The following is a 16,031-nucleotide window of genomic DNA, read 5'->3' on the forward strand; positions in this document are numbered from 1 at the left end:
TGACCTTGTATCTTACCAAGGAAGAGAGGCAGGAAGATACGGAACCTTGACATTGGCTGAGGAAAAGGATCCTGCCTCCTGGCATTGGGGGTCATGCATGACTTGGGCGGATGCCAGGGTACCCTGCAGGATGTCCCCTCAGTAGATGCTAAATTGTTGTTTCACTGGGAAGCCAAACGGTGTATTAGTAGTATGTTACTTTTAACCTAAAGTCAGTTACCTAACAAATTCAACCAGTCCAAAGCATGAATCAGGAATCAGAACAGAAATGAAAAAGACCGGAGACTTTGGATTGAAATAGCCACGACTTCCTGGGCTGCACTGGATACCTCTTCACGGGAGCAGAGCCCCTTCCTTGGGTCTCTCGAAGCCCATTTTCTCTGTTTGTACCTGAGTGGAGGGTGTGTGAGAACAGAAAGGGGAGTGTCTGAGGCAGGTAGGTTGACAGCAACTCGGAATGACTTTGATAGTAAAGGAGATTATAGAGGAGACGGGAACAGACAGCCTCGGGTCCTCAGACCGCAGTGTAGGGTGGGGTCTTCCGTCTTCACTGTGTTCCACACGTGGCACAGACCGTAACGCACGTAGTTGTCATCCCGAGTCACCAACAAGACTTAACATCCTATATTACATAGTTTACTCTCTTAAAAAGGTGAAGAAAGGCATATTGGATTTTAGTCCGAATCTCACAACCTTTTTTTTTTTAAGTTGGGCATTGCAGTTTGTTGTTTTCAGTTCTGTGGAGATTCTCACACCCCAGTATGGCTGGATATGTCAAGTGTGGCCCAGATGGTTTTCTGTAGGCAAGGAGGTGCCCCGCTCTTAGAGGCATTTCCACACTTCCCTGAGAGTCCTTCAGCTCCCACGTTCACTGGTCAGCCTGGGCGGTCAGCCAGGTGCACGGCTGCGTCTGGAACATTCTGGTGCCTGTGTGGAGATGAGGGTGCTGGAGGAGGAGAGACTGTCTGAACTTGCCCCCTTGCTCTGTGCTTCTGAGCGAAGGTTCTCGAGCTCTGGGAGACTGGGAGACGCACGCAGGTCACTTCTGGGGCTCCTGTCCCATGTTACCTGCAGCATCCCACGCTGGTCCCTGAGGGCCAGCAAGGATGAGCGTGAGGTGGGCTGTGTGTGCTGGCAGGTGGGAGGGTGTGGGCTGTGCACTCCCGCGTGGGCAGACACCCCTCCTTGGGGCAGCCCAGTGCACGGTCTGTGATTTGGGGTGGAGAGTTGGAAAGCAGGGCCGCCAGGCTCAGCTCCAGCCTTGCCTCTCCTGCCTCGCAGGCCGGGGCTGAGTTTGTGTGATCCCCTGGGCCCCTCCTTGTGGCCTGGCTGAACAGAAAAGCCTAAACCCATCAACCACAAGAAGGTTTGCTTTGAAGACAAGCCTGAGAATAACCTCTGGGTTGCCTTTTAACTTTCAAGTTTTCATCAGGGAAATAATTTTCTGCTGGAATCCCAAGTGCTTAGAGCTGTTTCCATGTCAGGATAGGAGCGTGGGATGGAATATTTTCACCCCAGCATATCTGTGTCATAAACTGAGACTTATTTCTGTGACTCCTTGTCTCCCCAAGCCCAGGGACTCCAGCAAAGCAGTGCCCCAGGCACCAAGTGGTAAAGATGCAGGAGAAGGTAGTGTTTGTGTGTGTAGCAGAGAGAGAGCTATGGTCAGTCTCTGGATGGAGTGGGAGGTGAAGACGCATTTGCCCCCTTCTGAGATACCAGACAGACAGGCAGGGAGGAGATGGGGCCGTGTTGAGCTAGAGATCCACTGGGCAAGGCTCTCAGTGTGAGCAAAGATCTGGAACCCACAAAGCTCACCTCAATGACCACTTCACCTCCTCAGGGGGCTGTCCCTACATCCACCCAAGCCCCGGGCCATCAGAAGCTGTTCTGTGTGCTTCGCCATGCCTGTGTATTCCAGTTAGTTGTCACGGGGCTTCTGTTCCATGTACACCTGTCTAAGGAGAAGCTCCTTCCATCTTATCTTTGCATTCCTAGGGCTCAGCAGACGTAGGTACTCAAATATGAAAGTGATGAGTGAGCAACTAAGTAACTGAATGACTGGGGCTTTCAAAATGGGGATTTGCTCTTAGGAATCTAATACTTCCATTATATAAGGTTGGTCTCTCCAGATTTCCCCAGCCCCCCGTGGGTGTGCATGTCTAGGTTGATACTAAACACCAGCTGAATGCAGATCACAGACCCAGGCACTGCGCGGGGATAAGTAAGACAGCTTTGCCATGACTCTGTCTCAGGGAGGTTAGCTGACTGACTTCTAGATCGCTTTTTAGACTCTGTGTTAAACTCTGGGGGCAGCGTCCCAAGGGGAGCTGAGGGGCAGGTTGGCAAAGTGTCCTGCTGATAGGTTAGGGGCTGTCAGATGCCTGCGCCACTCGGCGAGCCGTGGAATGGAGCAGGGTCATCTAGGAATTGAAAGCAGCCCCGTCATGGTGCCCAAGCTACTGTAAATAATCCTTGGTACTTCATCTACTTAGAAGGGAACCAGGAGGAAAACATAAGGGCAAGATACAAACCACTTGATGGAGTTTAGCACACTGGTGGTTGGTGGCAGTACGTATGCTGTCCCACGGAGGCCACACGTCACAGGGAAGAACACAAGTTAGAGGTTTGTCCGTGCAGGTTGGAGCCCCAGCCCTGCCGTTCAGTACATGTAGGCGGCTGTGCAGGTCATAGATTTTTGAATCTCCGTTTTCTTATCTTGAATGATTGTGGGGGGACAAATGAGATGAGCTGTGTAAAAACCCGTCCTGCCTCCAAAGACCAAGAGCGAGTTCTTTTGCTGAGTGTGGGCACCGTCCCTCCCAGACCTTCCTCCCGCTTCTCTGCTCCTGGGCTGCTCTCCGAGGGGCCAAGCAGGTGATGGGTTAGAGTTTGCTGCAGGGCACTGGGGCATCGAGCTGGCCTGGGCAGGATGGGATGGAACGAAGAGGAGGAGTCAGGGTTAGCTCATATCTGTAGCGGCTTCTTTCACGTGCGCTCTGCCCTGTGTGGTGTAGCTCTGATCTATAGAAAATGAAAAACCCAGCGTCCCTCATACCAGGGCGGTGAGGTGTATGGGGGGTACGTTGCATTAGGACCTGGAGAAGCCTGGATCCACACTTTGTTATTTCCCTTGTTAGCTCGGCAACCATCTATAAGTCTCTTCACCATTTTGGGGTCCTCCATTTCCTCTTTCATAAACTCCGAAAAATAGGAAAGTTATGGGTACCCTAAACAATTCTAAGTTATGACATATTCTTTTCTCAAGAATTGGCTACATGGGATATGGTTCATGTGCCTGGGAGAGAGCACAGAAGCCGCTTGACGACGGGTCGTAGTTTCATCTTTAAATTCTCATCCTGGAGACAGAAGGTGTGGTGAAACCCAGTAGCCTATGGGATGTGTTCCTTGGTTATGTTACCTGACTCCAAAAGGAGTTTTGTTTTTCACTTAGGACCTAACTATTCAGTGAAAAAGCTTTGCATTAATTTTGCCCTCTTTTCTCAGTATCCAGCGAGCAGCCTTGGTGGTTCTGGAAAATTACTATAAAGATTTCACCATCTATAACCCCAGTCTCCTAACAGCCTCCAAATTCCGAGCAACCAAGCACATGGCGGGGCTGAAAGTCTACAACGTAGATGGTACGTGCCTTGAAATGATGTCTGTGCTGGGGGTAGGGAGCAGTGTGGGCACCGACTTAGCTTAACCGTCACCGTCCATTTGGTTCTGCCTCCTCTCGGTGTTTGTCTTTATGGGACATTCTCATTTCGGAACAATTTCTTTTTTTCTTTCTCTCTCTCTTTTGTTTTTCTCCCCGGCAAACATAGTTGCAGAGGAATGTTGATTTACAGTCTACATCTGTGGGAGGTTCATTCATTTTGGGGTTTTATGATTGAAAACAATAGTGATGTGTGTTTCCTGCCTCCTGCTGGGAACATCTTAATGAAAACTATTAGGAAAGGGCTGCTTTTCAAAATTTGGATAAATGACCCAAAGACGCAGCTCTCCAAAAACCGTTAAGACTAAACCTCTCAGTGGTTCAGGCATCTGGTGAGATACGTACAGGCATTTCTCAATCCTGGCTGGGAGCTGGAGTTGAGTGGGTGGCAGGAGGCCAGAGGCCAGGCTGGGGACGTCAGAGCTGTTTCAGGATATCAGATGGTTAAGTGCAAGAAACAGGACACGGTGTCATTTCTTGCTGGGCAGCTTGATCAGGGCAAGAGTTCTGCAAACCCTAGAAGAGAGGATCACGCTGTTAGCAAATCAAGTGATTTATAGATGGTGTCAATTTTGGGTGGCAATACCCTCCCCGTTTTTGTTCGGTTTTGTTTTTTGGTGAATGAGATGTGTACTCTGGGGAATCCTGAAAGATTGGTCAAGTTTGCCTGGGGTCTGAAAACAGTGAAAATTCCCACTAGCCAAGGCAAGTCATTCTCCACGTAGGTGATTTATAGGAAAGCATGAGATGGGCCTCGTCCTCTTGAGAAGTCCAGGTGGCCAATGGTCAGGGACACGAGACCAGGAGTTCCAAGTCTGTGTTAACAAATGGGCCATAGGCAAGTCCTCAAGTGTTGGTTTTCTGCACAAGTTGTGGCTGCCGTGACCTTGCAGCATGCCTCATTTTCCTGTGTGCAGTCACGTCACTGTGTCCCCCTTGACTTTCCTTTTTTCCGTCCTTGTTCTCCCATCCCTCTCATTCTCTCTCGTGGTCTTGTTGCTGAAACGTGACGTTCCGACTGCCCTTATGGCCAACCCGAAACTTTCTATAATGGATGGTAAGTCCCATCGTCACACTCGGTGTGTTACTTGTGGCCACCATTTTAATTGTCGAGCATTCTTCATCCCCTTCTGAATTCTTTTTCCATTTACACTGATCAGATTGGGCTTTAGGGACATGGTCGTCCTCTTGTGCAGCAGGGGACCCACTCACCCTCCTGGGAAGCCACTTTGGGGGGTTGTGTGCTTCGCGGGGAGGGGGGGTCCTGACAGACTATGGTGCTAGTGTTCAGCCCCCTTTTGCAGCCCCATGACATGAAAACTATTCTTCCTCCTCCGTCCTTTCCCCAAAGGGCCCACCAACAACGCCACCGGTCAGTCCCGGGCCATGATTGCCGCAGCTGCCCGGCGCAGGGACTCAAGCCACAACGAGTTGTATTACGAAGAGGCGGACCATGAGCGGCGGGTGAAGAAGCGGAGAGCGAGGTATACTGCCCCCCCCAACACACACACACTAACACCCTCCCGTCGCACACTTTCTGTGTTTGAACCGCTAGAATGAAACTTCCGTTTATACACATGACCTGCCTGGGCCTTTGGAGTAAATCTTGCTCCAGTGCTTCTCAAACGTTCGCACGCATAGTCATCGCCAGGAGGGCTTGTCAACACACAAGCCTCCGGGCTCCACCCACAAAGGTCACTTACAATTCAGGAGGTCTGGAGTTGGGCCCAAGAATGTGCGTTTCTTACAAATTCCCAGCTGACACTGAGCTGCTGGCCTGGAGCCTGCACTGTGAGAGGTCCCATCCTACAGTGCTCACCCCCCAACCCCCCACGCCCCCACCCCCGGCCCTTGCTGGTTTTCAAGGTCTGATCCTGTTAACAGAAATGCACGGAGGTGGTTTCCACCATACGCGCTGACCTTCTTCCTTTTTCCCAGGGGCTGCTGGCATGGCCGCTGGATGGATGGGGATACAGCTGTGGTGCTTGGTGAGGCTGCTTCTGCACCACCAGCCTCCTCTCAGTGCGTGCGGAGCCTTTTGTAGCCAGAGTTTGAGAGACCTTAGAATGCTTTTCACTAACCCTTCACTGTAGAGATGAAAAGGATTGATGCGAGTCTCCCAAGCACGTTAGGGGTGGGATTGAGAACAGAAGTTATCTCCCGGCCCCAGGCAGGCCTCCTTCTTCCCAGTTCCATGTGTTTTGTTTTTCGGTGTGTGTTTTTTTTGGTGTTTTTTTTTTGCCTTTTTGCCTTCCTTTCTCTCTCCCTCCCTCTCCTCCCAACCATCTGCAGTGACAGCTAAGGATGTGAGCTCTGGGGGAGCTGGTGGCAGGCTCGGACACAGCCGGCGGGCCTGAGTCCTTCCAAATCCAGGATGACTCTATTCACACATCCCATCCTGGTGACCATGTTTCATTGTCCCCAGGCTGGTGGTTGCGGTGGAGGAGGCTTTCATCCACATCCAGCGTCTCCAGGCCGAGGAGCAGCAAAAGGCGCCAGGGGAGGTGATGGACCCCAGGGAGGCCGCCCAGGCCATCTTCCCCTCCATGGCCCGGGCTCTGCAGAAGTACCTGCGAACCACGCGGCAGCAGCATTACCACAGCATGGAGAGCATCCTACAGCACCTGGCCTTCTGCATCACCAACAGCATGACCCCAAAGGTGCGCCTTGCCACCGCGTGTGGGAGTCCCGTTGTGGGGGGGATAAAGTCAGAGGCTTCTCTAAAGCACTGACTAGTAAGAATGAGCAATTCACACTTCTTCTAGAGTGTTTTGGTGCAGTTGTTTTTTTTAGATATGCCGTTTGAAGGCCTCTAGAGTCAAGCAGAGGAAAGCATTTAGCTTCAGGACTGTACAGGTAGTAGTTAGGGGGACTCGGGTGTTCTGGAGCCAAGTTGGCACATTCTAACCTGGGTCCTCTGCTAGCTAGCTGGGAGACCTTGGGCCAGTAGCGTAACGGCTCTGTGCTGCAGTTTCCTAACCTGTAAATTGGGGATGATACTGATGCCTCATTGGGGTGTCGTGAGAACTGAATTCATTCACGTGAAGTGCTGAAAGCTGTGCCTGTCGTACGGTAAGGACTGAATAAATGGCTATTATTGTTAGCGATACAAATGATGCCATCTCTTTGTTTTTGGATGTTGTGGAATTCATTTTACTGAATGGACTTTTCATGTATGATGAGTACACTTCTAGGGATATTACAAGAAACAGCCTTGTATCTCATAAAGGGGTGTGGTCAGGGAGGCAAAATAGAGTAAGAGTTTTGCATATGACCTTTCTTCAAACAGAAGTGGGTTCAAATTCTGGCTCCACCGTTTAATTGGTTTGTGGCTTTGCGTAAGTTACTCTACACTTCTTTCCTCTTTTATAAAATGGGGATAATAATAATGTCAACCTCAGGGTTGTTATGTGAGAATTATATTACATATGGCAACATGACATAGAAATCATGTGGTAGAGAGTAAGTGAGCTTGGCATATAGTACACATGTAACATTATTAGTTATGTTACTGTTATATTAGTATGGACCTGTGTACATACATTGTCCTATACATGTACAACTGCTGATTACATTGTCACTAACCAGAATCAACCCTGAGGAAAGCAATACAGAAATATTCAGTAAGAAACCATAAGGTTTTTCATACTCCTTGACTCGCCTAGAAATAATATTCATCATAGTCAGATATATACATGCAGGAGATTTTTGCAAAATAATCAGTAATAACTCGAAATTGGAAATAACTTAAAGATAGAACAGTGGCTTACAAATTATGGTATATCACTGATTGAAACATGGACGAATCTTTGTTAGACTATTAAGTTTCAAAAAGCAGAATGCAAAACAGTGTGGAGACTGTGGTTGCAAATAAGTACAGTATGTCTGCACGTGCAAAGGGATAGCTTGTACCACGAACAGAAGCAGTTCTTTTCCTTTTTTCAAGACTTTGTGAAGTTTCCCAGTTGTTTTCTTTTTCATTTAAATAATGTGTACTTTTCTGAATTAAAAATAATATTCTTGGTGAATAGTGCTGCAGTGAACATAGGGGTACATGCATCTTTACAAATAAATGTTTTCAAATTGTCCAGGTAGATACCCAGAAGAGGGATTGCTGGGTCGTATGGTAATTCTAGTCTTAATTTTTTGAGGAACATCCATGCTGTTTTCCATAGTGGCTGCACCAATTTGCATGCCCACCGGCAATGTATGAGGGTTCATTTCTTCCCCACATCCTCTCCAGCACTTGTTATTACTTGTCTTGTTGAGAATAATAGCCATTGTAACAGGTGTGTAAGATGGTATCTCGTTGTGGTTTTGATTTGCATTTTCCTGATGGCTAGTGAAGTTGAGCATTTTTTCATGTCTTTTGGCCGTTTATATGTCTTTTTGGGAGAAGTGTCTGTTTAGGTCCTCTGCCCATTTTTCAATTGGATTGTTTGTTTTTTGTTGTTGAGTCATATGCGTTCTTTATATATTTTGGATGTTAGCCCCTAATCGGAGGTGTTGTTTGCAAATATCTTCTCCCATTTGGTTGGTTGCCTTTTTGTTTTGTCGATGGTTTCTTTTGCTGTGCAGAAGCTTTTAAGTTTGATATAGTCCCATTTATTTATTTTTGCTTTTACTTCCCTTGCCTTTGAGGTCAAATTCATGAAATCCTCTCCAAGATCAAGGTCCATAAGTTTCGTACCTATGTTTTCTTCTATGTATTTTATTGTTTCAGGTCTTATATTTAGGCCTTTGATCCATTTTGAGTTAATTTTTGTGTATAGAGACAAATAGCAGTCTAGTTTGTCGACTGGCCCAATAATTCTCCAGGTAATCCACCAAAAGACAACGGTTTTTTCAGGAAAAGAAAAAAAGAAACAGAACCACCAAGGAGTGTGAGCACACTCACCAGCCATTCTCCCGTCTGGCCACCCACATAGAACAAGGCCCAGAGCCCAACATGGCTTCCCCCTTTATTCACATCCGTTCCCGGAAGTTACCACAGAGTTCAACAGGAAGTCAAGACTAGAGAGTTAACAAGGGGCCCCGCTCCACCCATAGTCTTCCCAGCTCTATGGTTAAGCATCTTAAGATGCCAGTTCACTTGTATCATGTTTCATTCTTTTGCATGTGACTTTCCAGTTTTCCCCAGCACCATTCATTGAAGAGGCTTTCTTTTCTCCATTGTATGTTTTTGTCTCCTTTATCGAAAGTTATTTGCCAATATATATGTATGTGGGTTCATTTTTGGAAACAACCAAAGTGCCCTTGGATAGATGATTAGATAAAGAAGATGTGGCATATATATATACAGTGGAATATTAGTCAGCCATGAGAAAAGATCTGAAATATTGCCATTTGCGACAACATGGATGGATCTTGAGAATATCATGCTAAACAAAATAAGTCAGATGGAAAAAGTCGAGAACCATGTGATTTGACCCTTATGTGGGGTATAAAACTGAAAGCAACAAACGAACAAGGCTGACAAGCAAGCAGAAACTCCTAGACACAGACAACAATATGGTGGTTACCAGAGGGCAAGCGGGTGGGGGGAGGTAGAAAAAGATAAAGGGGGTCCAATATATAGTGATGAAAGGGGATTTGACTATGGGTGGTGAACATACAATGCAATATCCAGATGATGTATTATAGAATTATACACGTGAAACCTATATAATTTTATTAACCAATGTCACCCCAATAAGTTTAATAAAATTAAAAAATAATATTGTTTGTGTAAAAATCCAAACATTAAATAAAAGTATTCTGTACAAAGTGAAGTTTCATTCCCCTAGCCCAAACAGTTCTTACTAATAGGGAGTGGGGTGTGTGTGTGTGTGTGTGTGTGTGTGTGTGTGTGTGTGTATGTTTAAAGCAGAAATGGGGGGAAAATGGGATGTCATACCTACGTATAGTTTGGAAGCACTCACTCTAAGCTCTCTGTTGGCTATTTTTCCATGTCAGGACTTCGGATCGCTAGTATACAGATATAACATACCCGTTAATAGTTGCATCTCATTCCACTGAATACAAATTTGTGATTTGTTTAACTGATTGCCTATTGATACACATTTGGATTAAGATCTTGCATTAGTCTAAACCGAGGATTGGCTGTTTTTGTTAATCAGTATTATTGGAACGCAGCCACACCCTTTTATTTACATATCTTCTCTGGCTGCTTTCTTTCTCCAGGGGTGGAGCTGAGTAGTTGTGACAGAGTATGGCTTGCAAAACTGAAAATATTTACATTTAGAGAAAAGTGTGCCAATCCCTGGCCTAAACAGTCTTGACGTGACTATCTCTTTTACATGTTTTTGTGCATTTGTGCAAGTATTTCTGAAGGATAAATTTTTAATCAAGGAACAGCTGGATCAAAGGTATAGATCTGCCAGATTGTCCTACTAGGGAGTGTGACTGTTTTACACATTTGCCTCTGGGATCTGAGACTTTTTATTTCCCCACACACGTCACAGCATTAGGTGTTACCGTTCTTTTTAATCATTGTCCATCTAAGAGTTGGAAAATACATTTTTTATTATTTGAATTAATATTTCTTTAATTATTAATGATAGAACATCTTTCCTATGTTAGTTTTCTATTGCATAAATTATCTTATTGTATTTCTCTCGTTGAGTTGTTTGTTTTCCTTATGATTAATAGGAGCTATTTTTTTTTCTTTTTTTAATTAAAATTTACTGGGGTGACAATGGTCAACAAAACTACATAGGTTTCAAGTGTACAACTCTAGAATACATTTTTATATTAGAAGCGTGTTTTGTCCTAGAGGCACAACTCTACTTTCTGCCTTAAAATGTATACTTACAGATCAGAGATACTGTACCTGGGAGCTGCAGTGACAGGTGGGTGGAAGTGGGTACCACTTAGAAACTGTCCTTGACCTCTGTCTATCCAGAACCATAGTGATTTCTGTCTGTATCACTGGCTTATTCTTTCTCTCAGCTAAATCAGTATGTTTATTGACATAATACACACACTATTGAGCTTCTTGAATGTGCCAGACACCTTGGAAATTCAAATTGAACAACAATTCCTGCCCTCCAGGAGAATAAAATCTAGTGTGGGGTGCAGATAAGCAAGTCAACCGTCATTGTTCAAAAAGTGAAATGTCACACAGGAGTCCTGCCAATAATTATAGGCACTTAGAGGAGGGCTCATTAATTTGAGAGGTTCAGGGTGTGGTCTAAGAAGATTTAAAGGGCAAAGAGGAATTTGCTGAGGGACCACATCTGCAGGAGAAACAGCAAAGGGGGTGGGCGGGGTGTGTGTGTGTGTGTGTGTGAGAGAGAGAACTCCAAAGAGCTAAGCATGACTGGATCTGAGAACTCCTGCGAAGGGAAGTGAACCATCCCTTGGTTCTGGCCATCCTTTGGACTTGTCACGTGCACACTCGATCCAACATAAAATAACCATCGCTCTCATTGGTTGGATTTCCCTGGTGCCATTAGATGGTTAGCGTTAACCGTTTCATCTTCACAACAGCCCCTGTGAGTTAGGTGCTGTTTTTCTCCACTTACAGAGAGGTTAAAGGACTTGTCCAAAGTCACAAACCAGTAAGTGACTGAGCATGCATTTTTGTGCATGCAGGTACATACCTTTATTTCTTCAGCTCATATTTCCAAGGTGCTTCTCCGTGCTCAGCCTATGGCCTGAGCTTTCAGTGTAGGAGGAGGCATACCTGCAAACAGGTACAAGCAGGGGCCGTGCCCTGGGAGTGGGCTGGTGCCTCAGTGATGGCTTCGGGGCCAAAATTGGTACCAGCCACCTCTGTGCTTACTGCCATCTTCACCCTCTGGTTGGAAGTTGGCAAAGGAGAATGAGGGAGTCTGGGAGTCTTGCACCCCAGCTGTAACTCAGCTGTGAGGGTCTGATGGGAATTTGGCCTGATGAGCTGGGCTCTGTCTTGGTGTAAAGGGACAGTGGTTTTCATAGATGTAAGAAGGGGTGGGAGCAGTGCCCTCGGAGCCGGGTGTCGGTCCCCTAACAGCCTTTCTCCTCTCCTTTCAGGCCTTCCTAGAACGTTACTTCAGCGCGGGCCCCACCCTGCAGTATGACAAGGAACGCTGGCTGTCTACGCAGTGGAGACTCGTTAGTGACGAGGCTGTGACGAACGGGTTACGGGATGGAATCGTGTTCGTCCTTAAATGCTTGGACTTCAGCCTCGTGGTCAATGTGAAGAAGATTCCATTCATCGTGCTCTCGGAAGAATTCATAGACCCCAAATCTCACAAATTTGTCCTCCGCTTACAGTCTGAGACGTCGGTGTAAAAGTTCTATATTTGTGGCTTTATTAACAACAAGAAAAAAAGAAGAATATATATATAGAGAGAGAGATATATGTATACCAGAGGGGCGCCTTTGTTTTAAATGGTTCTTCATTGCTGACTGAGGCTGGCAGATGACAGGCCAGTGTCCTTTGACCATCTGCACTTTATTTGGAAGGAAGCAGGGGATGTCCGCCCTGGAAAAAAGTGACTGAGGACATCTGAGTGTTGTGGACGGGACTTCTCAAGAATCTGTTCCCTGGTATTCCTGTGACAGCTGTAACCAAAGCGGAGCTGGTGGTTCTTGGGAGCCTTGCCTTACAACAAGTGGACCCTGCCTTTCGTCCAGCACCCCCACTCTCCTGTTGCTTCTGGGCGACCCACTCGTAGACTTCTGGGGGACACATCTTTATTCTGGTCCAGGAAACCAGACACGACATGTCCACGTACGTGTTTGTGTATGTACGTGTCCAGTTCCACATCGCCCACGTGCCGTTCAGGAATTGCCGGCCTCATCTTGGTTCATTGTTGCCTTAGGTTCTGCAGAGAAAGATCACAACAAAAAAAAATGTGCACTATCAGTTGATGGCTCCTAATGATTTGATTCTGGTTTTTTTTTTCCCAAAGAGAAAACCCGCCTGCCCTGTTTTCTGACCTTGCTTCCCTATTGGCCGGAGCAGGTAGCCCTTTGCTGTGATTGGCAGCTGGCTCCACCCACCCCACCTTCCCCAGTGTGTGCGCATGCGCACATGCACACATACACTCATGCCCCCTGGCTCGCCCGCCTGGCCCAGAAAGCCCAGCCTTCTCTAGCACTGCCTGGGACCTGGTTCTGCGCGTGTGCCCTCGGGCTCTGCATAGCCTCAGGCGGTCCCACCGATTGTTTGCGTGGGGAAGCATGGTGTGCCCACCAGGTAGATCACAGGGAGGGCAAGCCAGCTGGAATGTCCCTTTTAGGCTGCAGCGGGAACCCTCCCCTCCCGCCTCTCCTCCCCACTCTCTTCTCCTTCCCCCATCGACCAGGGGGAAGGCTGACACTGACTCTGGGACTGGCAGGTTCATCTTGGAGCCTCTAATCTCTCCCAAAGCTTCACAGCAAGCTGCCTGCAGTGGGAGACCAAACAGTGCCCACCGCAGTGACAGCTGGTGCTGTCCAGTCCCTGATTTCTGACCACCGTCACTGTGCAACTCGTCACCTCTGCCACTTACTACCAGGGAAGGGTGCATTTGGCCCCTGGTGTTGAAATTACTTGCAGAGTCTGGTCAAATGAGGAGAAAGAATGGACAAACTGCAGAGTTTGGGGAAAGGAGAGTAGGGAGCCAGTCTTAGGGTTCAGAACGATTCATCCACGATCTGTTTCTTAAATGCAGCTGGTTCCTGTGGGCTTTCCCCTGGCCTGGGTTGTGAGCCACATCCCAACACCTTGGGGCGGGTCCCTGTGCCTCTGTTTGCCTTCCTGTATCTACAACAAACCTGTATAAAGTATTCACTCCTGCTTTAACCAGGTAATTAGGATACCATTCCTTGCTTTAGTAAAGGATGACACTGTCAAAATGCTCTTTGTGTTCCTGTACACCTTACTGGTTTATGCATTCCACAGGTGGGGTCGTGCAAGTGTATCATTTTTTAAACCAGAATTGGCTTTGGGTATTTGCGATACATCTGTACCTGAAAAAGTAAACAGTGTTCTTGAATCAACAGCCTTCAGGTCAAAAAGAAGATGTGTTAGGAAGGAAGGGGAAACCAGTCAGTGTGGCATGGAGCCAAAATGTACTATTTCACGACATGGTTCCGTTGATGAAAAACACATACCATGTAACCATGGTGCTTTTGTTCCTCTCATTATAGTTTTTGCCTGTAGGTCCCTTCAAACTGCACATTCCTTAGGATAATGTCTTTCTCAGGAAATATATTTTGGGAGATAGGGCAAGGGATGGTAAATGTCTATGAGACTTTAGCTGCATAAAGTTTATCATGTCCCAGACTAAATGTGTCACAGGCTACTGCGTCAGGAACACAGCAGTAGAAGTGCCATAAAAGTCTCTACATATGGTTCACAATGACACTCTTTGTCAGCATTCTAAAATCCTGCGTTTGCAGCCCTGTCGTAAGTTATCAGTCCAGAAGGGGTTAAGGTGGATTGGTTGCTTTGGTGTGTGTACCCCAAGCAGGGTGAAGAAAGGTTTAAATTCAGGATTATGTTTTCTCTCTACCCCTTTCTCCTTTGCCCAGTCTTAGCATAGGATAATGTCAGACTTTCTGAAATTATTGTTTGTTTTAAATTGAGTACCAGTATTTTTTACACTGACTTTGTATTGAGTCCTTTTTGCAAGAATACCAAAATAAAATGCAGGATCTTTATAAAGGCTTTGCATGTTCAGACTCTTCCTAGCTTGAGTTACTGGTGCAGTGGGAATAATGTAAATGGTATGAAAATGTTTAAGGTTTCAGAAAGCTGCATCCCACAATTGAACACAGTGCATTTTTATTTCAGTTCTTGGAACCAATAAGCTAGTCTTTTAAAAAGGGGATAGCTGTACCCTGGGGCTAGGAGTATATAGTATGGATATGGTCACATTAGAGGAGACAGGATTTCATTTGCCTTAAATGTTTATAGATTTTCTATAACTTTTAACCTAAGTTATTAAAATGTGAATGGTAAATGTTAGAGAGTAGAAGAATGGAATGAGGAATACATGTCTGAGATTGCTCTCTTCCCTGGCAGTGTTTTAACCAGTAGATAACGTTTGTCCTTAAGTATGTCCTTTTGAAAGGAATGACCATTTTTAATCATCCATGAACTGAATCTTTAAGTCTGCGTTCTGAGAGTTGGAAGAGATTTTAAGGTTTTGTAGTCTAGCCATCCTTTACATTTTCTGTTAAGTCGAAAAACGTAATACTTTTGCTAAAGATCATAAAGGAAACCCTAGAGAAAATAATTCATCAGTTTTTTGCCCAACTATCATCATCTTTTTTTCTCCCTCTCTGTCCTTCCTTTCTAAATCTATGGACAGGACAAATTTTATACAGCAAATGGTAAAAGGTGTGTGTGTGTGTCTTTGCCGTGTTACAGCTCATTGCCGGAGCTTGGACCTCCTTTTCCATGGGGAGGTTGTGGGGTGAGTGTGTGTGTGGGAAAGGAATGAGGTGCTCCCCACTTGTCACCATAGTCAGTGGTAGTCGAATGTTTCATTCTTGTATCTCCTCTTCACTTCTGAGTGCGTGTATTTAGATAAAGCTGTAGCTTATTGGGCTGACAGAAATTGATTCCCCTCCCCCTCCTCACCCCTGCCCCTGGGAGAGGGAGTGTTACAGCCACTCTGTGAAACCAACAAAATTGAGTCCTTGGTTTGCTCTCTTCTGTCCCATCCCTGCTGTGTAAGGCTCCCCCAAACGGGTGCCTATTTGCTTGTGGTTATATGTTTTCATATATGTGAGCATTCCTCTCAAGGGTATATTACCAGATGGATGGCATGGTTATGTGTTAGACATCTGAACATCTGTGTTTTCTATAGCAGATGAGTGTGTATCTCCATAGATAACGTGTGTGTTTATATGGATGAGTCTGTGAGGGTCTGTGTGTTTCTATGAGTGTGTGAGGGTCTGTGTGTTTCTACGTACGCCGTATGTTGAGAGGTATCCTAATTGCACCCATCTTTTGGGAGGTGACTCTAAAGCCAGTGACTTTTTCCTCTCCTCCTTTATTCTTTCCCCTCAGTTAAGCTGGCTTCTCCCCGGGAGTCAATGGCTTCTGGAGAGCCTGCTGTCCTGCAGGCAGGTCTGTTAGACTGTTGTCTCAGGACCCTTTGATCTGCAAATAGCAAGAAACAGAGAACGAACAGTCAAGTTCTATGCTAATTACTGCTCCAACTTCACTACCCTGGAAGCCTTACTGTCTATTTCTCGATATAACTTAAAAGTCGAGCTTGATTTAAAAAAAAGAAGGTTGATTATTGAAAGTAGCACAGAAATATGAACACAATATTTAAATAGCCCTGCAGCAGAGACCCTGTGATTGTAAAGTGATGTTAAGCGTTTC

At 46.1% G+C, this 16,031-nt stretch overlaps 1 protein-coding gene across 1 annotated transcript in view; it reads left to right on the top strand.

Annotated features, from left to right (window-relative positions):
• The window catches only part of VANGL1 (VANGL planar cell polarity protein 1), a 49,506-nt gene extending 35,957 nt beyond the window's left edge, over positions 1 to 13,549 (top strand). The window contains exons 5-8 of the mRNA XM_074318608.2: positions 3,508 to 3,641; positions 5,070 to 5,202; positions 6,144 to 6,378; positions 11,735 to 13,549. Of these exons, the coding sequence (XP_074174709.2) occupies positions 3,508 to 3,641; positions 5,070 to 5,202; positions 6,144 to 6,378; positions 11,735 to 11,995 (763 nt within the window). The 3' untranslated portion in view covers positions 11,996 to 13,549. The remainder of the gene's footprint in view (positions 1 to 3,507; positions 3,642 to 5,069; positions 5,203 to 6,143; positions 6,379 to 11,734) is intronic.
• The last annotated feature ends 2,482 nt before the right edge of the window (positions 13,550 to 16,031 follow it).

Source organism: Rhinolophus sinicus, chromosome 7, assembly GCF_057876585.1.
Source record: "Rhinolophus sinicus isolate RSI-liver-muscle chromosome 7, RSI-T2T, whole genome shotgun sequence".
Taxonomy (NCBI): domain Eukaryota; kingdom Metazoa; phylum Chordata; class Mammalia; order Chiroptera; family Rhinolophidae; genus Rhinolophus; species Rhinolophus sinicus.